The sequence below is a fragment of the Pezoporus flaviventris genome, unplaced genomic scaffold, assembly GCF_033815535.1.
Source record: "Pezoporus flaviventris isolate CSIRO_AGI_PZ_B2104156 unplaced genomic scaffold, CSIRO_AGI_Pfla_v1 ptg000002l, whole genome shotgun sequence".
Taxonomy (NCBI): domain Eukaryota; kingdom Metazoa; phylum Chordata; class Aves; order Psittaciformes; family Psittacidae; genus Pezoporus; species Pezoporus flaviventris.
The window spans coordinates 75,983,746-76,010,579 of NW_026892550.1; the positions used below are offsets into that span (position 1 = coordinate 75,983,746).

A 26,834-nucleotide genomic window follows, 5' to 3' on the forward strand; every position below is an offset into this window, starting at 1 on the left:
AGGATGTGCTTGCAGTTATTGGAACCTGCAGTGTTGCCAGAGCTGCTGTGCACAACAGGCACTTTTGAGAGAGCCTTTAACAACAGACTTATTGCAAGCAATTTTTGTAAGGCAAATTGACAGGGTATGTTAAATAGTTCAGTTATTGTACAGCTGTCCTGGGTTCAGCAGCAGCAGTCATTTTTTCTCCTTCTTAGTAGCTGGTGCAGTGCTGTGGTTTTGACTTTCAACCTGGGAACAGCGCTGATAGCACCAATGTTTTTAGTTGCTGCTTAGTAATGTTTAGTCTGACCAAGGACTTTCTGAGTCTCGTGCTCTTCCAGGAAGGAGGGGAAGCCGGGAGGAAGCAGAGACAGGACTCCTGACCCAAAGTAACCAAAGAGGTATTCCATACCACAGCACACCATGCCCACTGTATAAACTGGGGGGCAGTTACCCAGGAGGTCTAGATCACTGCTTGGGTCGGGCTGGGTATCGGTCCGCGGGTGGTGAGCGGTTGTATTCTCTTCCCTTGTTATTTCCCTTATCATTATTATTATTATTGGTGGTAGCAGTAGTGATTTTGTGTCATACCTTATCCTGGACTGTTCTCATCTCAACCCATGGGAGTTACATTCTTTCGATTCTTCTCCCCATCCCTCTGGGAGCAGGGGAAGAGGAAGTGGGGGAGAGAGAGAGAAAGGCTGCATGGTTCTGATTTACGGCTGGGCTTAAACTATGACACTGAGGATAAAAGTGTCTCCTCACTGTATAGACAGGTGTTTTGTAGATTTACCCTCAATTATGGCCAAAGACAAACTTCCCTACCTCAGCACTGTTCAGTTACTTAAGAGCTTTCCAACAGCAGGGAAAAAATATACAGTAATAAAAATTAGAAGTACAGCAGAAGGTCTCTGCCAGACCAGTGCCAACCATGTTATATGCCGTAAGGAATGACCCAAACAATGGTATTGGTTCATAAATAAAGCAAAAAAACTGTTGAAGTAAAATGTTTTTATCCACAGATTCATTGAGTGACTTAAAAACATGGCCAATTTTGTCAAGTTTCACAAAAAATAGTAAACATTAACTGAAAAAAACCCAAACTGTTGCCTAAACATTGTTACTTTAAGTGTGAAGGAAAAGAAACACTGTAGGTGAGGATAGTAGTTCTGAGCCGTTCCTCTGGTGTTTTCCATGTAACTATCCCAGAAAAAAAACAATAGGACATCAGAAATGTCCCATTCTGCAGGCTGCCTGTCTGTTCTTGCCTCGCTGGCCACAACTCCTGAGCACTTCTGACAAAACAAAAAAAAAAAAAAAAAAAACCAAACATTTGACATATTTCACATTTCCACTTTGTTCAATGATCTTTTTTCCTTCTGTCTGCGTTTGTTCAACCTTGATCCAGTCATTCAGGTGCATACAGAGAAAAGTGGAAACAAAGCTGTTTTTTCCCCCTGCATTTCGAGATGCAGCAGGACTAACATCTCAGCATGGTCAGAGATGGACTCAATGGCCTTGAAACTCAAGTGTTCTTTACAAACAAACCAATATTTTGTTTATGGCTCAGTGACATTTAATATTTTCAGCCAAAAGCAATTACTTTACCAACTGGCTGCTGAAAACATCAACTGTTGAATTTTCCTCTGGGCATGGCTCTAGAACCAGAGAGGAAATTGTGAGAAAACACCATCCAGATGCCAGACTCCAGAGGCTACGGTGCAGCCAACTATCAGCCCTACGTATTGCAAAATCTTCCTATGCATGTGGTACATTGTGCATGTTTAGCTCTTTTTATTTGCAAGCTGTTCAGCTGCAACAAAAACTTCAGTGGAGCAGGGAGCAGAGGAGCGTGCTTTGGGATAAAAACCAAGCTGATATTTCCAGCCTGCAAGATGGCTACACTGCACTGGCAGCTGTGGATTAGGTGTCTCAGTCCTGTGCGGTCACAGTCAGACAGAAAATAGCAGTGTCTGTGGCACACAGGGTGGTGTGGCTGGTCCCTTCCCGTTCAGCAACTCCCTGATGCTAGCCCCCATTGATTCAGCCAGATTAACTGCTCTCATTCATGGTCTTCTGGATTGCTTGAAAATTATGCAAGCCAATGTCCCGGCCAGGAATGCATACAGACTCTCCATGCTATGAATGCTGCTGCAGCTGCTGCACAGCCCCCACTAATGCAGGCTCACCTGGAGTAAACTTGTGAAAGAGATAGTGATTTATGGGCATTGCATGGACTGGGTCAGACTGGCCACTGATAAAACTGCCAGATCCAATCCCCCAACAAAAAAATAATTCAATTCAGTATATATCCATCTCCTCGGCCCAGAATCAGATTTAGCTGACTTCACAGATATCCCAACCAGAAACTTGCATTCCAAGGAGAGCCGTGAGCCACCCTGCGTGGCGGGTAATTGCTCTTCTATAAACGTTATGAGCTTTTCATTTCCATCCCGATAAGAGCCAAGAAAACTTTTGAAAACTTACTAATTGACACAGGAATGCAAATGTCAGTAATTACTGATCAAACAGCAAATGATCTAAATATAAAACCTAGTCAGTGAAAGTTACAGGAATTGACAGGGTGGTAACTGATGCGGAGAAGAGAGGTATTATTACCTGCGCACTTTCTCCATATAATTCCCCTGTCTGGCTGGTGAAAAAAACAAATGAGCAATGGCGACTTACAGCTGACTACAGGTGATTAAATACCAATGCGGCACCTTTACTAGGAGTACCCTGAGCAAGGTTGAGGACAACCCACTGATCCCATTTAGAAGCTGGTGGAATTGTGGGAGAGACATGGTTACCAGTCTAGAAAGACTGTCTTCCTTCTCCCCCTCAACACCCACCCCCCACCACCCCCCCAGCCCCAGGATAGTGCCTTTCACACCTTTGCAGGAGGAACCAAAGGGATTACAAAACTAGAAGCTGCAGTTTGGGGCTCAGGCTGCCCAATCCTACAGTGGACACCTACCTATTAACCTACCTAGTAGGTGCCCTTTCAATGGTCATCTGAACATTTCTTTTTTCTTTTTCAGATATCCCAGAGAACACTGAATTCCATGGATCATCATATACAGAATTGGAGAGTCCTCAAGGACTATTACTTTTTATTTGTACACTAGTGGTATTTCTAGCACTTATCTGTATGCGTGAAACCTAAATTTTAGAGGTTGTTACGCTTGTTTAGGTGAAATTATGCCCACAGATACACTCCCAATTAGGCAAATCCTACTAATGCTTCCTGTATATATTAAAAGTCCTGCAGGGATTAATGACAATGTGGTAATCAAACTGATTAAGGGATTTGCTGATACGCACAATGTGTCTAGTATTACTGCTTGCCTCCATTTTCCTGTTCTGTGGAATATTCTTTGCCAATAGGTACACTTCCTTTTGAACCAGAGAGGGAGATTCTCCAAATTTAGAATCTAAGTTCCATACAATTTGATGTTCCCAACTTGATTTCCTGAAACATAAATGCAGTTTCCTCCTGGGTTAAATTGGACAGTCAAAACCACAAACTGTACATTTAACTTTACTTCCTTACCATACTCACCGGACTTCTTATTGAAACAACTGTGTAAGGGAGCTCCCTAGGGAGAAATCCAATTAGCTCAATGGGAGCAACCAGATAAATCTCTCCGTTTTACTGTTCCTATAAATGCCACCTGCTGTCTCAAGTGGAACCAGGGAAATGATTGTCCACAGACATGCCAACATCCAAATGAAACCATAGCTAAAGAACAGTGTCCTAGAAACCATTTCTGGTCAACCAGAAACATTTAATGGGACAAGTCTGAAGAAGATTTTAAGCTGGAATACCTGCACACTGTCATGTCACAATAATGCCTAACACAAGTAGATTGTACAAACTGAGATGAATATCCTTGGGTTATGTTATGATAAACATTATCAGCCAGTATATGTTGCTTTGCGCATGAGATGTCTCTGTCATAATCATAGTATAAGCCTACTTAGATATGTATGAAATTCTCCCCTAAATGATTGTAGGAGGACTAGTGCAGACAGTCCTGCAGGCTTTATTTGGGCCTGCAAGCATGATCACCTGCAGAACACTATACCCGCAAGGACAACAAATCTTGAGTGTACTTTAGGAGTGCTTACATTATGCCCTTGATGGAAATCTATTACACTACATTGGTGGAGCCAAGCCAAATGTGAGCTATATCCTGACCAGAAGGGTAGAACAATCGTGGTAGAGCCACTTGAGTAGCACGAGGTGCTGAAGGACTGTTTTAACTTGGTGAGGCTACTGTCTGCACATGTGTAATTATTGATGCAGAGCGGGAGTTTCAGGAAGTGTGGTTTGGGGGGTTAGCTTTGAACAACCAACTATTATTTACAGCATTTTGCACTTGAGTTGTGTAAGAAGCCTTGTGTTCTTCTTTCAGAAAACAATGATTCTGTAGCGGACTGCATATCTCAAACCCCAGCTGGATGGTGTGTGTTAGCCTACTTTCGATCATCATTGAAAGCCACAGAGTAGGAAGTGAGCATCATTCATCTTACACATTAGTAACTGGATGCCTTTTAGTGAGACTGTCACACTCTCAGATCTATCAGTTCTTTTTTCCCTTATGAGAGAGAGAAAAGACTTTTATACCTTTTCTTAATATAAAAATTTAGGAGTGCATCCTGTAGTTAAACGGACTGCCATGGGCACTGGCATAGAGGTGCAACTGTCCACTCACAGCTACACTCCTTATATTGACATATGTGACAAAAAGGAAGTGATCTTTGCAGAATTATCCTCATAAGGTTTCTTTCTTTCAGGTGTTAAGGATCATCACATCCTGTAGATAGAGCAACTTGTTTATTGCCCTGAGCCAGAAGGCACATGGGTTGTTCCTGCCCAGTCACTCCTGTTGAAGGATGTCTGAAGAACATCCCCAGCTATCTGGTTGGTTGCCTTCCCTGCCTGACTTCTCTAAAACAGGTCAGACAGCTGTGTCTAGTTTCTGTTAGTCTATGTAACTAGGTTTGGAAAACTAGTTGCATAGACTTGTATGTTGAAGAATCTCAGGAGCAGTACTTTTCTCATCTTCATTCATTTTTATCTGTGTAAGGAAATAAAAATCTCAAACAAATGTAGCAGGGAGGGTAAGTCCTGAGTGAGCAGAAGGGCCGCTGGCAGTGATACCTGAATGGTCCTGACTTTGCTTTAACAGTGATACCTTTGGAAAACAGATGTCTGCAAAAAATTCACCATTGTGCTGATACACTTGCAGAGATTGCCAAAAGTGCCAGCCAGCACATGGTATCGATACAAATAGTGCAGTACTGTTTTCATTGAGGTTGCAGGAAGATTTAATCCTGGTCAGAAAAATGTGTTCCGCCAGTATTTCCATGGGTTAAATGTGGCAATGATGAATTCTGGCCCAGAGCATTTTCTACTGCCCGAGGAAGCAAAGGATGAGGTTCACATCCACCTGTCTCCCCTCCCTGACTCTGGAACTGCCTTTCTCTCTGCACCAGGCACCAGTCCATATGCACTCGCACAGGAGACCACAATGGATTCAGGTGCCTTGAGGTCCTTTCATGCAAGGCAACCCAAATCACCGCTTTACCTCCTTTTTGGTGCTCTAGTGCAAAGGAATTGAATTCAAGTCTCCTGGAAGTGCCCCAGGTCTTGCTTTTGAGAATAGAATTGAGAATGGGAGGAGGAAGAGGATTGGGGTGCAAGGGATCTGTCTCCTCTAGTGAAACCCCTATATTTAGGGTAAGCTGCTGGAACAGACACTAGAACAGAGTCCAGGAAAAATGTCTGCTGGGTACCATCCCAGTTCATTGACCTGAGTCATGTTCTCCAGCACAGTAAAAGGATGAAATTCCTGAATGGGCAGTTCAGCACCTGCTCCTCACACAAACCAAATTGAGTTCTGCCATTGGCTTCAGTCAGGCTCCTTTTCCTTTACCATACATAGAAATGTAAAAGATAAAAAGTTCTAGAAGGGACAGGAGGGATTCACAAGGGCACCAAAAAGAATTCACATGGAGCCACAGCACTGTTGTGCAGCTAAAGAGGAGGCAAGATAGCCCTTGCTGTACTGCTAACTGAAGTAGCACAGGACTCTTGTTCTGTCTCATTAACGCTTTCAAGTTTTGTGCTGATTTAGCCACTACTCAACATTCCAGGCTTAAGAGATTAATGGGCAAACCAGAAATAACATTTCGTCACTGTAGTAGATATGGTGGGTATGACTGCATGTCTTTTTCCTTCCTTCTGAAGCCACGTAATGGGATTAGAACAGGAAGAGAGAAGTGACGTGTGTCATAGGCAAACAACAGCCATCAATCTGTTCCTGTAGCAGCATTTTAAAAGGCAGTCACTGTAATAAGCTCTAGGATTCCCCATAATCAGCTAGAACTTCAAACTTCCCTTTCTGAATATACGTGGTTAGTACCAGAATTTTAATCAGTGTAGGAGAAGAGAGGAATTACTTGATAGACTACTGCACCTAAGAATGTCTCTCTTACAAACCCCAACGATTCTATTAAGTGAAAACATACCCAGTGAACCATCTAACACTTTAAAATTATTTTTTTTAAATTAAGTTTTCATAGTGAGCACACCAAGTCCTTAACTTGCAAAACAATTTTATTTCACACGTATACAAAATTAATACACATTTAAAAACACACTATTATAGGTTACATCTACTACCACTGAATGTGTTAACAGGGGACTTTGCACTTCTCTTGAGTTTTCCAGAGTCCTACCCAATCCATGTTCTCCGCAAGGTTTATGCCTACTTCTGTAGAGGTTAGAAATGGTCTATTTGGAGTTGTTGAGTACAAAACTCAGAAGACTGAGGCAGAATATGCCAGGTCCGCATCTGCATACTAAGAAGATACATAAATGAATAAACTTCCCCTTTCCACTCCCAAAACTAATTGGGATGAGCCCTCCTGGGCCCTTACAGCTAATGAGAGCTGAAGCAGCTGTAATGAGAAGCAAATCCAGGAGCTGGCTCTTCCTCTCTTCTACAAACCTCCTTAGTGCTGTCAAGCAGCAAAGGCTGTCTGAAGAAGAGGGATCTTTACAGATGCTAGCAAAATACTGTTCTTTCCCTCCTCTTCCCATTAAACCCTCCTGACATTTGGTTACCTACTTGCCATGTCACTGTGAGCAGTAAACTCTCCTTCAGGCACCTTATTAGAGAGGCATGATTTAGGGTTATACCATTTCGTTGCAGTTTTGAAGCTGATTGTCTAAATGGGCCACAAGGATAAAGCCTCCTGCAAGAACCACATAATGGGATGTAGTGTGTGTTACTGCTCTGTCACCATAATACAGAAGGAAATGTGGCTCTCCAGTAAGTCCTAGATTGACAGCATATGCAAGAAAATTAATAAAAAGACAAACCTATGATGTGTGAAATGAATTTGCATTGCAAGGATGTAAATATTCAGCGTTCCACAGATGTCCAAGGTGAGCTGTTTTTTCACTTCAGGTGTGAGTCCTCCTGCAACTTGACTGTAAACAGCCAAAGTCAAAGTTTACCCTAGTGCAACACAGAACTGAACTTTATAGGTACCTAAAACCCTGTCATAACAGCGGTTTACTGAACAAACTGCTGACTGGTTATACAATAAACTTTAATAATCCAAGCAGGTTACATTCAAATAAACCAGAAGAACAGCTACACAATTCCAAATGAAGAACCAAATCTGGTTATCTACAGTTGCTTCCCATTAGGTCCAAAACCAACTTGCCATTAGAGAACAGTGTTTCATACAGAAATGGACAAATACGCAGGTGGTTTTAGAGTCTTTCATGGAAATAAAGGAGACAAATATCAAAAGATAACCCAAAAGCATGAAAAGGAATATAAAAACTGTGCTCGAACCTTCATTCTGTAGCCTTTATAAAGTCAAAAGCGGCCTTTCCTAGCAGCAGTGGGAATCTCCACATCAAGTGAAATGTCTTTTAGTTAAATAGTTGAAATACAGCTTTCTTTACCTAAAATGGCAGTCAGCGAAACTGCTGAGGAGGGGAGGAGTAGGGATGCTGCCTTGCAGGTTCAGTTCATCCTTCCTTTTCACTCCTGCAGTATCTCATTTTAACAGTTCTGGGTACTGAAGCCCCCCTTCCCCAGTTAACTGCTGAAAAAGAATGAACCAAAAATCTGTCCTTTCAGACTTTCTTTACATGGCAGAAAATATGCAGGAGGCACAAGCCCAGTTTTTAAGTCTTTTCTAGGTTATCTTTTGGAGGAGCTGTACAACAGGCAACAGATATTAATATAAGCTAGTTTTCTTCATAATTCTCAAAAATTCTTGCTCACTCACTTCTCCATCTCCATCCCGATCAGCTTCATCAATCATTTCCTATAAAACACATTTTACATTTGATCAGGCACTGGATTCTAACACAAGATCTCCCATTTGCTAAAACAACAAATCAGAAGAACTTCCTATAGGAACATAACTATGTATTTGATTGCTCTTCAGTTCTCCAACCTCTCAGCCCTTTCTGTTTAGGCATGAATTTCTACCCAGTCCTTACATGCAACAGCATTGGTTGCATTGTCCCTGTTAGAAAAGCTCTGGCAAATCAGAATTTACCTGAAGTTCTTCATCTGTTAAATTTTCTCCCAGCTCCTTGGCAACTCTTTTCAAGTTTTTGAATGAAATTTTTCCTGTACCATCATCATCAAATAATCTGAAAGCTTTCAAGATTTCTTCTTTTGAATCCTTTTCACTCTAAAACAAAACATAATTAATTAGAAAACACCTGCCACAGATACTCCTTTTCATTTTTTTTTTATGCCATCACAAGGATTTCTATTAAGAATTCCTACCATTTTTTGTGTCATCATAGCTAAAAAGTCTTCAAAGTCAATGGTGCCACTTCCCTCTTTGTCAATATCTGCTATCATTTTCTTAATTTCTTCCTTCTTTGGCTCAAAGCCCAAAGCACGCATTGCAACCTGTGCCAAAAAACAATTCTGTTAGGAGGCCACCAGAACTATAGTGTAAACAGCTGCACTAAAGCTTGTTTAATTTCCTTGTCCAAAATTTTAATAACTTGCTGCAGTGAAAATATCTTGATATCTCTTACCAGCTTGTTTCATCTTCCCAGTCATAGTGTAGATTTGATATTCTTAAGACTCAGACATATTTTCTCTTTAGATCCATGTGGAACATGGATATATTTCCATATATTTCCAAAAGAGAAACCTTTTGTGTCTGAATTGGGTAAAGGTTCCAATCTACATGGTTCATAAAGGAACTGGGCTATCAAAATGGGACTTCGGGGGAGGTTGGAAACAAGGGATGTGATCTCGCTCCACCTGAAATCAAGGGCAGAATGCCCATTAATTTGATGGGTACAGAATTACATGCAGTAACAAACACAAGGAGATAGAAGAAATCCCTATGTCTGGCTCTTGGCACTTCTGGCTAGGGGGTGGACATGGTGGGGTGGGAGCTCTCAATACTCCTTAAGTGTCTCAGCCTCAGCAAAGCAAAGACTGACTCCTGTGCTAGTTTAGGAAAAGAAAAACCACCTAAGGCTTAGGGAGCACAAAGTATTGCTGTAAAAAAGTTGTGTAGATTGTTGTACAAATGCATAATATTAACATAGTTTAAAACCAGGTTCTGGCATTTCAGTGATTTTGCTACTTGGGTGTTTATCACTAATTTCACAGTCCTGGCATGCCAGATGATTATAGCATATTTAATTCATAGACTCAAGTTTGAAGAACACGGAGCTTGAGGAAGATTTGAACTGTGAACATTCATTCTTCTTATATGCTTTAGGGAAAATCAATAGTTAATATTACTAAACACTTTTCTACTGAGAAGTGCCAACCCACCAGAAACTTAACATTTAACTGAAGTGTGTTTTCTGACCAGCTTCTTGCAAAAGGACTATTGAAAATGTTCCATTTTGTCTTTCAGAAGGGAGCACTTTTGTTGTTAAACAGCCGTTATTTTGAATTGATTTGGGAAAACAAAAACAGCATCAAATGGTTGATGTTAGAACATTTCAATCAATTTTAGAAACTATATTTTAACATGCATCATCTGCATTCATAGAACATGCTCTCTTTAAGTGAGATAAGCCATAGGCTTAGTAACCGTGCTTCTAGGTTTTATATGCAGAAATTGAGGCAGTGTGTGTGTACATGAGAAATCAAGGCCAAGGAGACAATCAAGATAACAGATTCACACTTTAAAAAAGTTTATACACAAAAACACAGGGAAATAAGAATAATTACAATTACAAGAATAATTACAAGAGGAATAAGAGATGTGTGCACATCTACGGGGGTATGATATAATAGGCATCACAGAAACATGGTGGGATGGCTCCTATGACTGGAGTGTTGGAATGGAAGGTTGCAGGCTCTTTAGAAAACACAGGCCTGGAAGGCAGGGAGGGAGAGTTGCCTTTTATGTTAGGGATAGGCTGGAGAGTATGGAACTCTGTCTGGGGACAGGTGATCAGTTAACAGAGAGTTTGTGGGTCAGGGTTAAAGGGAATATAGCGATGGGAGACATTACTGTGAGGATCTGTTACAGACCACCTGATCAAGGAGAACCTGAGGATGAAGCCCTCTATAGACAGAGGAAAAGCCTCACGCTCACAGGCCCTTGTTCTCATGGGTGACTTCAACCACCCTGAAATCTGTTGGAGCGACAGTATGGTCCGGCACAAGCAATCCAGAAGGTTCCTCGATTGTGTGGAAGACAACTTCCTTCTGCAAGTAATAGAGGAGCCGACAAGGAGAGGTGCCATGCTTGACCTCGTGCTCACCAACAGGGAAGGGCTCGTTGGAAATGTGACGCTCCAGGGCAGCTTTGGATGCAGTGATCATGAGACGGTCAAATTCGAGATCCTCAGGACAGTGAGAAGAGGTGTAGCAAGCTCACTGCCCTGGACTTCAAGAGAGCAGACTTTGGCCTCTTCAGGAATCTGCTTAGTAAGGTTTCATGGGATATAGGCCTAGAGGGCAGGGGGGCCAAGACTCTTGGTTGATATTCAAGGATCACCTGCTACAAGCTCAGGAGTGTTGCATCCCAACTAGAAGGAAGTGCAGCAGGAGGGCCAGGAGACCTCCTTGGATGGATAAGGAGATGCTGAGGAAAATTAGAAGGAAAAAAGAGGCTTATAAAAGGTGGAAGCAAGGACAGGCGGCCTGGGAAGAATACAGGGATGTTGTCCAGGTAGCTAGGGATCAGGTTAGGAAAGCTAAGGCCCAGTTAGAATTAAGCTTGGCTAGAGATGTTAAGGATAACAGGAAGGGATTCTATAGGTACATAGTGAATAAAAAACAGACTAGGGACAATGTAGGCCCTCTCCAGAAGCTATCAGGGAACTGGCTACCCTGGATTTGAAGAAATCTTAATGATTTCTTTGCCTTGGTCTTCACTGGCAAATGCTCTGACCACACCATCCAAGCCTTGGAAGGCAGACACAGGGACTGTGAGAATGGAGACCCTAGGCCCACTGTAGAAGAGGATCTGGTTTGAGACCATCTTAAGAACCTGAATGTACACAAGTCCATGGGACCTGATGAAATCCATCCTTGGGTCCTGAAGAAGCTGGTGAATGAAGTTGCTAAGCCGCTGGCCATCATATTTGAAAAATCATGGCAGTCAGGTTAAATTCCTGACAACTGGAAAAAGGGAAATATAACCCCCATTTTCAAGAAGGGGAATATGTATGACCCGGGGAATTACAGACCAATTGGTCTCACCTCTGTGCCTGGCAAAATCTTGGAACAGATTCTCCTGGAAGGCATGCTAAGGCACATGAAAAACAACAAGGTGCTTGGTGACAGCCAGCATGGCTTCACTAAGGGGAAATCCTGCCTGACCAATTCGGTGGCCTTCTGAGATGGGGCTACAGAACTGATGGACAGGGGTAGAGCAGTTGATGTCATCTACCTGGACTTGTGCAAAGCATTCGACACTGTCTTGCATGGCATCCTGGTCTCTAAATTGGAGAGACATCGATTTGATGGATGGACCACTCGGTGGATAAAGAACTGGCTGGATGGCCGCACACAAAGAATTGTGGTCAATGGCTCAATGTCCGGCTGGAGACCAGTAACGAGTGGTGTCCCTCAGAGATCGGTGTTGGGACCGGTCTTGTTTAACATCTTTGTTGCTGACATGGACAGTGGGATTGAGTGCGCCCTCAGCAAGTTTGCCGATGACACCAAGCCGTGTGGTTCGGTTGATACCCTGGAGGGAAGGAATGCCATCCAGAGGGACCTCGACACGCTTGTGAGGTGGGCTGATGTCAACCTCATGAAGTTTAACCATGAAAAGTGCAAAGTCCTACACGTGGGTCAGAGCAATCCCAGGCACAGCTACAGGTTGGGCAAAGAAGAGATTCAGAGCAGCCCTGTGGAGAAGGACTTGGGGGTGCTGGTCGATGAGAAAATGAACATGAGCTGGCAGTGTGCACTTGCAGCCCAGAAAGCAACCATATCCTGGGCTGCATCAAATGGAGTGTGACCAGGAGGTCGAAGGAGGTGATCCTGCCCCTCTACTCTGCTCTTGTGAGACCTCACTTGGAGTATTGTGTGCAGTTCTGGTGTCCTCAACATAAAAAGGACATGGAACTGTTGGAACAAGTCCAGAGGAGGGCTACGAGGATGATCAGGGGACTGGAGCACCTCACATATGAAGACAGGCTGAGAAAGCTGGGGCTGTTCAGCCTGGAGAAGGCTTCATGGACACCTAATAGCAGCCTTCCTGCATCTGGAGGGGGCCTTTAGGGATGCTGGAGAGGGACTCTTCAGGGATGCTGGAGAGGGACTCTTCATTAGGGACTGTAGTGATAGGACAAGGGGAATGGGTTCAGACTTAAACAGGGGAAGTTTAGATTGGATATAAGGAAGAAATTCTTTCTTGTTAGGGTGGTGAGGCACTGGAATGGGTTGCCCAGGGAGGCTGTGAATGCTCCATCCCTGGCAGTGTTCAAGGTCAGGTTGGACGAAGCCTTGGGTGAGATGGTTTAGCATGAAGTGTCCCTGCCCATGGCAGGGGGGTTGGAACTAGATGATCTTAAGGTCCTTTCCAACCCTAACTATTCTATGATAATAATCTTCCCCCTTGTATTACTGTGTGTGTGTAGGTACATGCGCATACACACTACCTGAATTGCTACTGAAATGCAACTCAGGTCTCTGTTTTGTTCTTTTTTTTTTTAATTAAAAACCAGGTAATTTTTGTATTATGTGTAGGAGATTATGTGTTTATCTTTCCTGAATGTGTGCAAAATCTGAGATGAAGAAAATATGTGATATTTTGACATTCACCCAGAAATAAAAGTCCGCTTCCTAGAAACAATGACTTTAGCTAGTCATGAAATGTGAACTGGAATATGTACTGTGTATACCTAAACAGAGCAACTGCTTTGTTCCACCAATGCTCAGCTACTCAAAGCTATCAGTATTGGAGAAGCCTGTCTGCTCTGGAGTATTACATACAGAGACTTTTCAGGCTAACCATATAGTAGACCCTAAATTCAGTTGTGACAGCAAGCCATTACCCTTTTTTTGTACTCCAAAACTAATTTAAAATAATTAGGGCTGGACAAACAGGAAAAGCAGCTACAATTCTGAGATCAAAGATATTTCCATCCAAGGAAAAAAAGTTTGAAAACCTTCAGTTCTTTTATGTCGATGCTTCCGGATCCATCGGTATCAAACAAATCGAAAGCTTCTCTGATCTCCTGCTTTTGTTCTTCTGTAAGTTCAGGTTTCAAGCCACTTTTCTTCCGCTGGGCTGTACTTAAGCCAGGTTTTCTATAGCTGGATGCCTTCAGAAAGTGAAGGAGGAAAAAAAAAAAAAAGATAAGAAATAGTCCACTCTGGGGAAAATTCAGAACACAACTAAATTACAAGTAACAGTAAAGCTGCAGTAGACATGAGAGACTTTTTTGCTGCAAGTGGTAGACACTGGGTCTCTATGCTCATTTTCTTCTGTTTTTCTAGAAAGAAAACAAGCTGTAGACTGTATTCCTGGGGAACACATGTTTAAGCTTCATGTTTCTATTTAAACATAAAGACCATCAATTAAAGGAGTAATGACAAAAAAATCAGGGAGGGAGGCTGAAAATGAACACTGCACTAAGGTAACTAAGACCCTCTGCACATCCTTTCGGTTGCTTGGATGTATGAGGAGCGGTTTCATCTAAGAAACAAGTAAATCATCCTTACAGATAAAAAGGCTAGTTGTATAGGGTCTTGATTATAAATGGGACTCAAAGTCAGCCACTCCTAAAAGTCAACACAGAAGTGGGATGTCTGAGAGCATCTGCTCTGTTCGAGCAAAGTTTAAAGGGAGCTGGTAGCTCTAGCCAGCCCATCCACCAACTACCTGTGGTGCTAGGTACACAACATGCAGTGGCAGCAGTGAGATCAACACAAAATCTGTCCCAGAAGGAGAGCTAATCTTCTTATGCTGAGCTGGTGTGTTAGTATTCAGGACACTTCTCAGATCTTTCCTACTTCTGGTGTAGTTAGTGTAGTGCCAAATGGTTCCCTCACCTGCTCACCTAGGGAGTGGTAAAGACATTTTCCTTGCGTATGGGTTTTCTTATAAATCAGCAGCAGACAGATTTTAACCCTTCAGTCTTGAGTCTGCAGACTGATGGAAAGAAGGAAATTCCCTCCCATCCCAACTTTAACTGGTTACAGGCTTTATGAAAGTAAATAAAACAAACTCCAAGAAAGGAATTTGTTTTCTAGCTACTGCTGAGTAGCTCTAAGCTAGCTCTTACCTCTGCTGAATTGTTACCAGTTTTGAGCTGGGATCTCTCTTAAATTCCCAACGAGTAACACAGAAGATTCCATTTTGCTGTGTTTGGAAATGAAACTTCATTTTTTAACATGATTTGTCCCTCCCAGGTTGGATTGCAACCCATTTGTCTGGCACACCTCTGATATTCCCCTGTTATTAAACACAGGCAACAGATTTTTGTTCATTCTATTTCACTCTGGGAGAAACCCATGTGAGACATTTTTCTGACTGTATAAAAAAAAAAAAAAATTGCTAACACTCAATCTGAACCTTTTTTCTTGCATTCTGTGTATACACCTAGATTCTAGTTAAAACGTTGAAGATCCTGAGAGGTAGCATATGCACTGCTTCCCGTTCCTTTTATTTCAAAACCGGGTTGTGCAATCCCATTTTACATCTCCTCTTCTCATCTAGCCAATACCATTTAAATACACCACTGCTACAGGTGACCGAATGGAGGGGGTCAGTAAGTGGTGCTGAGATTAACCAGGCATCGTGCCTCCGCCTGACGCCACACTCTGAGAGCAGGTGACATATTTTGCGATTCTTGGTGTTTTATCAGGGATGTCTTTCGTAGTACCAAGATGGGGGGCGGGAAATCGGGCTCTTTCCTGTTGACTTCGGCGTTGTGCCAGGAAACCAAGCAACACAGGAAGCCTTGTGAAGCCGCATGGTCCCCACGCCAACTCCCAACAACCCTTCGAGCCCAACGCGCGTTCCCCCCCCATGGGCGGCTGGGAATCGCCGGAGAACTCTGAGGCCCGGGCAGAGCCGAGCCGAACCTCAGCTGTGGGGGGCACAACGGGGAGGGCACCGATGGGCTTAGCCGGGAACTTGCACCAGCCGTTCCGCGGGGAAGGAGAGACCGCGGGGAAGGGCGCTCACCATTTGGCTGCGGCCGCAGAAACACCGCTCCACGTCGAGTCGGCCCCACCACTCGAACGGCACAGCCCGCCTCACACAGACGAGTGGACGCACCGGAACACGCAACCGATTCGAGCCATCCAATGAACGAGCCGGGCGCACCAGAGAGCCCGCCCCCTTCCCTAACCTGGCCCAATGGTCGTCGGCGGTATCGTGATGTTAGTGAGAGTGGGGGGATTACTGTGCCCGTTGCGTCTGGAAGCAAGTGGTGGTGGCGGCGTCGGCGGCGTCGTCCTGGTAACAGACCGTCACACGGTGTCGCGGCGGTGGATGGTGCGTGCGCGGAGCCAGCTCAGCTCGTCTCAGCCCGGCCGCGGGGAGCAGGGGGAAAACGCAACCTAGTCGGTTAGAAACTAGCACCGGTGTGCTGTGCGGCGGACGAGGGACCGGTTCCGAGCTGGACTTGGGCCTCTAGCCGGGAGGAAGTGGGTGGCCCCTCACCGGGCCCGAGCAGCACCGCTCCGGGAAGCCTGCTGAGCGGCCCCGGCTCAACGCCTGAGCGCTGGCTGCTTTCCGCTTCCAGGAAGCGAGTGATGCTGGGCTGGCCCGTTACGGGCGTTCGGCTTCGGCTGCACCAAGTTAGGAAGCTCTTTGTCTTCCTACATTAGTAGTAAGAGTCCTGGCTCAGTGGTAGACTAGGTAAGTCGTGACCCTTACTTAAGCACTTGGTGGTTTAATTGCAATGAAATAAAAACATTCTTTCCTGTAAGTGCATGCCCTGCCTTCACGTGGTTTTGCAGCCAAGCCCTGGATTCACTTGGTTCATGTTTGTGGATCTGCAGGAGTACAGGCCGGTTGCCAAAATGAAGCTACAGTTTTAAAGTCTGAGTTTAAGCTGGATGTAACATTTTTAAACTTAAATTTCAGAGACAATTTCAACAAAGCAACTTATAGTTGGCTGTGTTGAGGTTTGGAAGAAGTGCATTGACTTGACAGAAGGTGCTACACTAACTCTAATTAGTCTGTTTCATAACTGGTCTTGGTTTCAGGGCCATTGAAATAAAAATGCCATTCTAATAAGACAGTGGCTTATACTGTTGAGCTGAACCTTTGTTTGAGACTGGCTGGGGAATAAGAAGTTTCCAGCACTGGAAAATGGAAACCTCTTACCCAGCAGTCCTTCCATAGTTGTCTCCCATCCAAACAGCAGCATGGTCTTCTGCCCAGAGCTATGTACCAAGGACCTAGGTACCGAGAGAGCATTGAGTGGCCTTGCAGTGTTGTTACTTCAGCTCTTTCCTGATTTTTATGAAGGGAACCACAAATTGGTTATTTGTTATTTGTATCAAAAAGCAGGTTGTGAAGTGACCAAGAACTGCTTGAATTTAGAAACAGTGATCTTGGAGAAAAAAAGAAAACACAACAAAAAACCACAACAAAGCACAAAACAAACAAGAAAAAAAAACAACCAAACAAAAAAAAAATTACTGTCTTAGTAAATCCTTAAGAGAAATCAAATGGAATGATGAGGTTTTGGGAGAGTGGCGGAAACACATTTCATATTGGATTGCATGATCCAATTAATATTATTTAATCAGTTCAACTATTTTTTTGTTTGCTTTTTTTTTTTGCAAAACAAGCTACTCGTGATATGAAGATAAGGATTCCAATTAACAGCCCTTTATTATTATTGTTGTTATTACTAGAAGTACTGATATGGATACATAGCAAAATTAGATAATTGTCACAAGACATTGCCAAGAACAGTTTCCAGGTAAAACCCTTAAGCAGGTTGGTTGGAGGTTTTCAGAGGTGCATTCCCAGTGCAGTTTTAAAGTTAAAAGTACCTGCTTATCTAAAATTCCTTAAATTGTCGATTACAGCAACTATAGTTTAAAATAACTTCTTAGTTAATGATTCCTTTGGTGCTTCAAGATGTAATTGAAGTGGAATTCTGTTGTCAGTTTGCACTAGACTAGAACTTCAGGACTGTCAGCATAAAAAGTCTATTTCTGACTGCCTGCTCTGCTTTTTAAATTCACACTTCATTTTCATTTGAGATAGTATTCTACTAATACTTATACTTTCACTAAGCTGGACAGAATTTTGCATTTGGAATAAAGAGATGAAATAAAGGATTTGAATCTGAGCATAAAAGGTATATGGCTAAGCTTCTTAATTCTTGATGTGTATACTTTTACATTCAAAAAAAGAAAAATAAAAGGTCTGCCACAGGACTGTGGTGTGGAAGAGATTTCAAGTGAAAGAAGATTTATTCTTGGCATGTTAAAACTGAGTAGTAGATCAAAACCTTAAAGTTTTGGTAGTTTGCTTTGTGAAGTATGAAGAAGTGGCATTTCTTTTCATGCACATTTAATAAAGTGTTGATGCGTGCTAAATGGAATAAGTAGAGTTGGAACAAAATAATTTTGATTATGCTTTTACAGATTTGAAGGTTAAAGTAAGTGGCATAACTGTTTTTGCCCAGATGGATCTGTACAGAGCACTTTTGTTTTGCACATAGTTGTCCATTCTGCTCTAATGAATTTTTGCCCTAAATAAGCCAAATAACTGAAATTCCAGATAGCAGGTCAGGAGATAAATGGTAGTTCTACACAGTCTGCTCTGTATAATGTTTAAGAAACCACCAGAATTAGCAGTACTTCACTATCTGCCAGCAATTAAATATTCCCTGGTATTTTAGCAATGCACCATTTCAGCAACTGTGTGCATTGACATCTCCTAAGAAGTGCACAGGATAAAGAACTGTTTAAGATAGCATCACAGAAGTGGTGTAGTCAGTGTTAGACTGTTAATTTAAATTTTTGCTGATATATGCTGTGGAGTGCTGTGAAGATGGGGCAATAAGTTTGTGTTCTGTTCACAGATCCTGCCTGCTGCCCATGGCTTTCAGGGATGTGAATGCAAGGCAACACATTGGACTTCAGCAACTCTCTTCCTTGGCCTTAGCTGGAAGAACATTACTGGGGCCAGTGAAATCGTGTAAATTCATTGTGGATGAAATCACCAATGAAAGCACATTGATTTGTTCTGCTGTTAGACTGATTGAAAGTTTGGATTTAACTAGTGCTGCTGGACAGCTTCTTAACGAAACCATTCAGGCACAAACCAAGGAGTTTAAGACTGGAATGAGTACCCTGTTGTTTCTTGTTGGTGCGTGGAGCAATGCTATAGTGGAATGCCTCCAGCAAAATGTTCCGGTTTCAGCAATAGTATCTGTGATGTCTGAGGGGTTGAACTCTTGCTGTGAGAGAGTCCAGTGTCTTCAAATATCAATACATGATGTAAAGAAAGAGCTCTGTTCTAGCAGTGTTAGGCCAAATGCTTCTAAAAGCAAAACTTGCCAAACTGGATGTGACAGTCCTCCAAATTCCCAGCTTTTCCTGTATTTTCAGAAAGATATTTCTGTACCAGAAATAATTCCAATTAATTCCTATTCCCATCAAGATGATGATTGTAATTTTAACAAGTACCTGGTTTCGCCTTTGCCTGGCTTTGATTCAGTCGCTTCTCTTGTCAAACCAGCGGGTGACAAGAGTACATCTGTGATTTCTGGAAGTGGTGTTACCACATCTAGCTGTAACAAACGAAAGCTGACCCACAGCAGGTACTTCAGCACTCTAGGAAAAAGCCTTTTTTCAAGTCAGCAAGGTAATTTTCAGGAATACCTTCTGGGACCATCAGCAGATTCATGTGTATGTGGTGGTTTAGGACACCTGGCAATGGCTCTGAGCCACGGAAATGAAACTAGCATGAAACTGCTGCAAAGCATTGTTACATATCAGCAAGAGACAGCAGGACACAGTGGCTCTTCCCAGTTAAATGTTGCAGAAATTGTGACATGCTGCTTAGTGGGCCTGCCTGAAAGCTATTCTTGTGCCTCCCCAGGCTTTGTCACATTGGTATCACCAGAACAAGTCACAGTTATCAAACGCTTTGAAGACAAACTCCTTCGGATTCTGCTAATAGATGGTGACCTAACAGAGCAATATCGTCACTTAGGTTTTAACAGACCGTGTAATATGAGGACCATAGTGGAGCATCCTAACCTACAGGAAGGAGACCTGTGGCTAAGCAGTATGGTAGATAATCTGATAAAATTTGAAGTAAACCTGGTTTTGGTCAAAGGAAATGTGTGTGAAAACTTAATGGAAAGATGCATTGCAAATAGTATATTGTTAGTTAGTTCTGTGACTTGGAATGTGTTGTGTGCCTTTGGGGAAGTCACTGGCGCTCAGCCAGTGACATACCTCACCCAGCTGAACGTTTCTTGTGTGGGGAGTGGGGCCCAAGTGGAGTTGTGGAAGGCCTGTGATGGGCGTGCAATGGATCTGGGTGAACTCGTGCCGGTCAGAATAAAAGCACGAGGAATTCCCCTGCTCACAGCTGTGCTTACCACTACTGTAGCTTCAAAGATGCAGCTCATTGAAGACCAGTTCTGGACGTTAGTGTATCGACTCCACCATGCTTTAAATGACAAGAAGGTTTTTATTGGTGGTGGTGCAGTGGAACTCTTGTGCCTCAGTCACATTCAGATGCTTGTCGAACAGCCTTTACAGCCACCAAATCAAAATGCTGTGAAAGAGTTTCACAATCCTTGGCAGCCAGCATCTGCTACTGAGTATAAATCAGTTGTGCTCCAAGCGTTAGCAAGCGGCTGGAAACAGTATCTCTTGATGGTTATGTGTAACACCACAAAAGCTGCATCGAAGTTGGAAGCGTGCACCTCAGTTGACCATTACCTCAGAAAAGCAGCTGACTGTGGCTCTCCTTCAGCATACATACTGAAAGAGTTTAGAAGAGGTGATCTGCTCAGGGACGGAGCTGGTCCCTTCGCTGACCACAGGGAGGGTTTAAAGGTTTATGATAATGTTACAGCCAAGACAGAGGCATGGCGGAGAGCTCTAGATTTGGTGCTACTAGTACTTCAAACAGATGCTGAAATTGTCACAGGTCCCAGAAAGAATCAGATACTGAACTCACATGCCTCAAGTGAATTTATGTTTTTATAGGATTTGCAGGCTTTATTTATAAGTCCATGAGTCCAAGGGCAACCTACACTTCTTCATAGTTTATAAAGCAAACATTTAGATATGATTATGACTTTGGAGCCCAACAGCGGAAATCAGAAGATGCGACAGTCACAAAGTAATTTCTCATTTCTAGAAACAGGAGTTAAAAAACAGATAGAAATCACTTGTGGATTTCTCTCTAACCCCAGCTGTGCATTTCTAGCCAATAATATTGTTCATATGGATAGATTCATCCAGTCAAACTGACTAATGTTATTTAGCAGAGCAAATGTGCAATTCTTTTTTTCATTATAATGAGAAGTGCTAGGCAGGTAGACATATTGAGTCCAGATGGAGAAAAGTTTGATACCTTGGATATGCTTATGTTCTGAACATACACTGTCTGTATTGAGGTATCTGGATTTGTGTTCTGTAAATTATTCTTAGTTAACGTCTTTTAATGTCTTCTAAAGAAGAATAGGGACATAACATTAGCATATTTGTGTTAATTTCTGTACAATGCAAATGGAAGAGTTAAATGCAGTAATTATGAGTGCTACATTTTATGCTGAAAGATTGTATTAATAGATGCTAATTTTGCATATTTATATGTATGTCCTATTTCAAATATATACCCTTTGAAATTTTCTTCATTTTGACATAAATTTAGGCAGAATCCTCCCCTTTGGTGTTACAGACTGGATGTGTCTCTACAAAAAATTTCCCTTAATTTGCAAGTTGGCTTTTTAGATTATTCTCTGGGCTTTCTCAGTTACTCTTGCAAAGGGGAAAATGTATGTTTTAGCTGTTAGCTAAAAACTGGAAACAAATCTATCATGATGATTGAAACAAGGCATTTTTATTGTCTTTCGACACTTGAAATTTGAAAGCAAAGCCATGGACAACTGGCACTTTGTTGCAAGAAAGAGGAGTGTAACTATGGAGATAGTTGTTCAGAATGCCAAATTCAGAAAAAAAGTAAGTGAAATGTCTCACCAGTGTAGTGAAAACAGATTGGAAAAGGAATGGAAATTGTGATGCTAAAGCAGATTCTTGCTTTTAGGAATTTTTTCATTAAAATGCTAATGTCTGGAAGCACTAGGGTTAAACACTTACTGGTTGCAATTGCTTGTGCTGATGGCAGACTGTCCTTCTGTGGTGAGAGCTAAGAATTAGGGTGGGCTAAAGAGTGTTTTCTGAGGTGTGATTCAGTGGAAAGGCAGACATATTTTCTTTGAGGTATCTCCCCACTGCAGAAGACATCTTGGATAAGAGCCATCAGCTGCCTCAAACCCCTATGACCACTGGCAGTTCCCCAGTTGACCTCTGCTGACCTTTAACACAGTTGCTGTTTTCTCTTGGGAAGGCCCTTCCCTTCTACCTGTGCATTCAGGCTTGAGTTAATGAAAAATTGAGTTCCGAAAATGTCTTCCCAGTGGTGCAAACACCTCAACATTATATCCCATTGTAATTGTCAATAGGTATTTGACAGAATCTGGTATTTTCTACCTCCCACACGTTCACTACATCTTTTTCCTTCCATTTATGTCTTTAGCCCTATAAAATAACTCCATAACCTACACCGCATTTAGTTAAAAATAGCCCTTTCTGAGACTTGCTTACATCTGGTAGGTCTCCATAGCTGGGGATTCCATGGGGAGGTGGGATAGGCTACTGAGGTTCTGAATTAACCTTAGGCACAAGGCGGAATTGGGATCCTTAGAAACAGCTTTTGAGTGTTGAACTGACCAGAAGCCCTAACTTCATTTTTATGAAGAAAAGAATCTATCTAAACGCGTTTTATCCCGGAGTTTTCTCCTACACTAGTCTCAAATTCAGATCTTTCACAGACCTGTTTACCCAAGTGGATCACACTAGGTGAATAATTGATGTTTTCTGTATGTCAGGAAAAGAAAGACACAGATAATGAAATTCACCCTCAAATACAGTTTAGGTACGTATAGGTATATATGTCTGTGCATATATTACAGTAGTGTTATACAGGGGGGTTTCAAAAGATTCAAAGTTCTCATTGCTTAATTGCATATTTTATTTTTTTATATATTTCTATTCAACTCACATGTAGCTGAAAGGCTCTTAAGGAGCTTAAGGAAGCATATTTATAACAGTTGCCTTTTAGAAATAGGGGAGAAAACCTTTTCTGTGTGTAGAAAGTTATGCTTGTAGTATTTAGTCATCTCTGACCTGAAACTGTAAATATTTTGGTTTTCTAAAAAAAAAGTTATTCAGTGGCTTTTGCCAGAATCTTGTCAGAACTGTAGGAGTTTATAATTTTATTTTGAAACGATAGTTCCTAGCAGCATAGGGATCCAGCTGTATTAATTTTTTGGTCAGTTGGTAACTGGTTGTTGTGGTTTAAGCCCAGCCGTAAATCAGAACCACGCAGTCTCTCTCTCACAGTCCCCCCTTCCCCCCCGCCCCTGCTCCTGGAGGGATGGGGAGGAGAATCAAAAGAATATAACTCCCATGGGTTGAGATAAGAACAGTCCAGTAACTAAGGTATAACACAAACCACTACTGCTACCACCAATAATAATAATGATAAGGGAAATAACAAGGGAAGAGAATACAACCGCTCACCAACCGATACCCAGCCCGACCCAAGCAATGATCTAGCCCTTCCGGGTAACTGCCCCCAGTTCTACATCCTGGGCATGGTGTGCTGTGGTATGGAATACCTCTTTGGCTAGTTTGGGTCAGGTGTCCTGTCTCTGCTTCCTCCTGGCTTCCCCTCCTTCCTGGCAGAGCATGAGACTCACAAAGTCCTTGGTCAGACTAAACATTACTGAGCAGCAACTAAAAGCATCGGTGTTATCAGCACTGTTCCCAGGCTGAAAGTCATAACCACAGCACTGCACCAGCTACTAAGAAGGAGAAAGATGACTGCTACTGCTGAACCCAGGACACTGGTGTTTCACTGCTTGGCCACACTCTTTGTGTACTAAGATATAAGAGAGAAAGATTTTGGTAGTCAAAAGAGGCAAAAGGAGTTAGTGGATGTTCAGTGAGAAGGAGATGGAAACACGGCGTAAATTAATATAAACTGCTGCTCTGCAAGTGTTTGCAGGTCATCTTTGGCTTATGCTGTTTTTCTTGAACCTCCTGTACTGAGCATTGCATAACCCCTGTTGCCAAGAAAAGATCCAGTTGCACTTTATTTGAATAATAGAGCTAAGTGGATTATGGAAAAACTGCGTACATGAATTGTGTTGAGGTGGTCCAAACAGCTATTTATAGGGCCCTTAAACACCAAAACTGGCACACCAAATGTTGAGAAAATCCAAAATGATGTAATTTTTCCAATCAGGCTTTTAAAAAGCATATAATGAGATATTTAAATATTGTGATGCAGAAGTTTTCTAAAATCTGTCAAGCATTATGTTTTGGTTATTAACACTTGTTTTTCTACAGGCCAATGAAATGGAAAGTTGTATAAACTAGCTAGATATTGTATCCTCATTACTTAAAATTATTTCTTTGATACACCTAGAAATTTAACATGCATGCTGCCCTAAAGACATCCTCCTTCTGCAACATGAAATACAATGTACACGTGTTTCTTTCTCCACTTCAAAGCTCTTGAACCTCTTTGCAACATAGAATGAAGGTCCCGCGCATGTCTGACATGGCTCTTAGCGCAGGGAATGATTTCAGCTTCTCCCAGGCAGAGGCTCCTCCTACAGTACACAAAGGCTGTTTGTGTAGAGTATTATGTGATGCAAGAGCTAAGCTTTTATATTTTATGTGCCTGGGAAATTGGGAAATGGCAGAGATTTTAGGGAAAGTATTGTCCCAAGGAGCATCTCACTCTCTGCTGAAACTCTGTCCTAGTCAGTAGTCTCATTTCTCCCTTCCAGCCCAGTATCATCATTCCCAGCTCACTCCTCCTTCTATTTAGGGCTGATGCCATTTCATTTAACATTTATAAGGACAACCTTTTAGGCCTCTCTGCTCCTTCATGATTTCCTGAAATGTAGTAGAGGTCATAGCAGCAAGACCGTTGTCCCAAGGTGGGCTAGCCTAAAGCTCACAGCCTGCTTGCAAATTCTGGTCCAGTAAGGACTGATAACTGCAAAGACTGATTGAAGCAGATTATTTGGGATGCTGTTCTGGGCTGCCCTATCTCCACTTCCATTTATCCTGGGAAAGATTCAAGAATGGGGAGCTGAGTGGCTTTTTTTTTTTTTGTTGTTGATTCAACTTTGAAAAAATCTGCCTGCTTTTCTATGCTTCTCATCTGGGGGAATAACACGGTTTGCTTTTGTTGTGGTTTAAACCCTAGCCAGACAGCTTGTTCACTCACTCCCAGTGAGTGATGCCGGGCTGAGAGCAATCAAGGCCCCCCCACCCCCACCCCGGGGCTATCCCCTTCCCCGCTCCCAGAGGAACGGGGAGGATTGAAAGAGTGCAACTCCCACGGGTTGAGACAAGAACAGTCCAGCAACCAATGTACAACACAAATCACCACCGCTACCACCAACGACAACAATGATAAGGGAAAATAGCAAGGGAAGAGAATACAATACCATTGGCCAAGAAACGAGTCCCACCTGGAAGCCTGTGTCCTTCCGGGTAACTCCCAGTTACCCCCCACCCCGGGCATGACATGCTGTGGTATGGAATACCTCCTTGGCTAGCCTGGGTCAGGCGCCCCATCTCCGCTTCCTCACAGCTTCCCCTCCTCCCTGGCAGAGCATGAGCCTCACAAAGTCCTTGGTCAGGGTAAACATCACTTAGCAACAACCGAAAACATCAGTATCACCAGCACTGTTCCCAGGCTGGAAGTCAAAACACAGCACTGCACCAGCTACCAAGGAGAAACATGACTGCTACTGCTGAACCCAGGACAGCTTTTAACATAGAAGCATCACCTGTCAGCATATTCCTTTTTCACATGTTGGAGCCTAAGTTTGTGAGACTTTTGCTCTGTTATTTCAGGAGGCTGGTGCAAACTTGCACAAAAATGCTTTTTGAACAACGTAATGTAAAATGACACTAGCAGCTATACATTACATCTTTTATACATCTGTACTCTCCAAGCACTCCTAGCACTAATAAAATGTCTCTGGGTGGAGTTAGCAGTAGTATCTAATTGAGTAAGAAAGAAGTTTATTCTGGTGTCCACGTATGGAAGCTTCCTAACCTCTTGATTTCCTTTTGAATTTCTTGATTTATTCCTGCCAGTGTTTGTTTTAAAACAGAAGTTCTCAGCATGTGTCTTGCCCAGTGACATTAGGAAATTTCTTGGCTGAGGCTTTCTGCAAGTGGATCAAAGTAATTGGGGATCTTGCTGTGAGCCAGCATCAAGAGCTGTCCTTCTTTGAAAAGCAGGTTGACTACTCATAATCAGTGCAGGCAGGATATCTAGAAGAGCTGCACCAACTCTACCAGGTAACAAATAAATGAAATGTCTCATTATTGATTTTTTTAGTCTGAGGTTTGGTTTGTTTGGTTTTTTTTGTGTCTGTATTTAAGCTCCATAACACCCTGATATATGACAGTGACATACTCAGACGTGACTGATCTGCGGCTTTAAGGATGTGCTCACAGTTATTGGAACCTGCAGTGTTGACAGAGCTGCTGTGCACAACAGGCACTTTTGAGAGAGCCTTTAACAACAGACTTACTACAAGCCTTACAATTTTTGTAAGGCAAATTGACAGGGTATGTTAAATAGTTCAGTTATTGTACAGCTGTCCTGGGTTCAGCAGCAGTCATTTTTTCTCCTTCTTAGTAGCTGGTGCAGTGCTGTGGTTACGACTTTCAGCCTGGGAACAGTGCTGATAACACCAATGCTTTTAGTTGCTGCTCAGTAATGTTTAGTCTGACCAAGGACTTTGTGAGTCTCATGCTCTGCCAGGAAGGAGGGGAAGCCAGGAGGAAGCAGAGACAGGACACCTGACCCAAAGTAACCAAAGAGGTATTCCATACCCCAGCACACCATGCCCAGGATGTAGAACTGGGGGCAGTTACCCAGAAGGGCTAGATCACTGCTTGGGTCGGGCTGGGTATCGGTTGGCAGGTGGTGAGCGGTTGTATTCTCTTCCCTTGCTATTTCCCTCACCATTATTATTATTGGTGGTAGCAGTAGTGGTTTGTGTTATACCTTAGTTACTGGACTGTTCTTATCTCAACCCATGG

The 26,834-nt window shown here is 42.7% G+C and overlaps 2 protein-coding genes and 1 long non-coding RNA gene across 4 annotated transcripts; 2 read left to right on the top strand and 1 right to left on the bottom strand.

Moving 5' to 3' along the window:
- Positions 1–6,589: 6,589 nt before the first annotated feature.
- On the bottom strand, positions 6,590–15,772 carry LOC133264171 (uncharacterized). The gene is made up of 5 exons (XM_061444109.1): positions 15,661–15,772; positions 13,637–13,792; positions 8,814–8,942; positions 8,578–8,715; positions 6,590–8,340 (listed from the first exon to the last, which is right to left on the bottom strand). The coding sequence occupies exons 1-5, from the start codon at positions 15,661–15,663 to the stop codon at positions 8,251–8,253; spliced, it is 516 nt and encodes a 171-aa protein (XP_061300093.1). The 5' UTR covers positions 15,664–15,772; the 3' UTR covers positions 6,590–8,250.
- Positions 15,773–15,954: 182 nt separating this feature from the next.
- Positions 15,955–21,426, top strand: BBS12 (Bardet-Biedl syndrome 12). Of its 2 annotated transcripts, XM_061444121.1 has the most exons (3): positions 15,977–16,044; positions 16,223–16,338; positions 18,527–21,426. In XM_061444121.1, exon 3 carries the CDS (start codon positions 18,543–18,545, stop codon positions 20,670–20,672), a length of 2,130 nt encoding a protein of 709 aa, XP_061300105.1. In that variant the 5' UTR covers positions 15,977–16,044; positions 16,223–16,338; positions 18,527–18,542; the 3' UTR covers positions 20,673–21,426. The 2 variants fall into 2 exon arrangements, with proteins under 2 accessions (XP_061300113.1, XP_061300105.1); XM_061444129.1 differs by lacking the exon at positions 16,223–16,338 and having other exon boundaries at positions 15,955–16,044.
- A 45-nt stretch (positions 21,427–21,471) lies between these two features.
- On the top strand, positions 21,472–26,122 carry LOC133264199 (uncharacterized). The gene is made up of 3 exons (XR_009741610.1): positions 21,472–23,030; positions 23,596–24,946; positions 25,539–26,122. It is a non-coding gene; the product is annotated as an uncharacterized LOC133264199 (long non-coding RNA).
- The last annotated feature ends 712 nt before the right edge of the window (positions 26,123–26,834 follow it).

Coding starts and splice junctions, on each gene's coding strand:
- LOC133264171 (XM_061444109.1), bottom strand. Junction 8,943..13,636: donor TCGACATAAAAGAACTGAAG/GTTTTCAAACTT, acceptor TTTTTGGCACAG/GTTGCAATGCGTGCTTTGGG. Junction 8,716..8,813: donor CTATGATGACACAAAAAATG/GTAGGAATTCTT, acceptor GTTTTGTTTTAG/AGTGAAAAGGATTCAAAAGA.
- BBS12 (XM_061444129.1), top strand. CDS start 18,543: ATGGCTTTCAGGGATGTGAATGCAAGGCAACACATTGGACTTCAGCAA.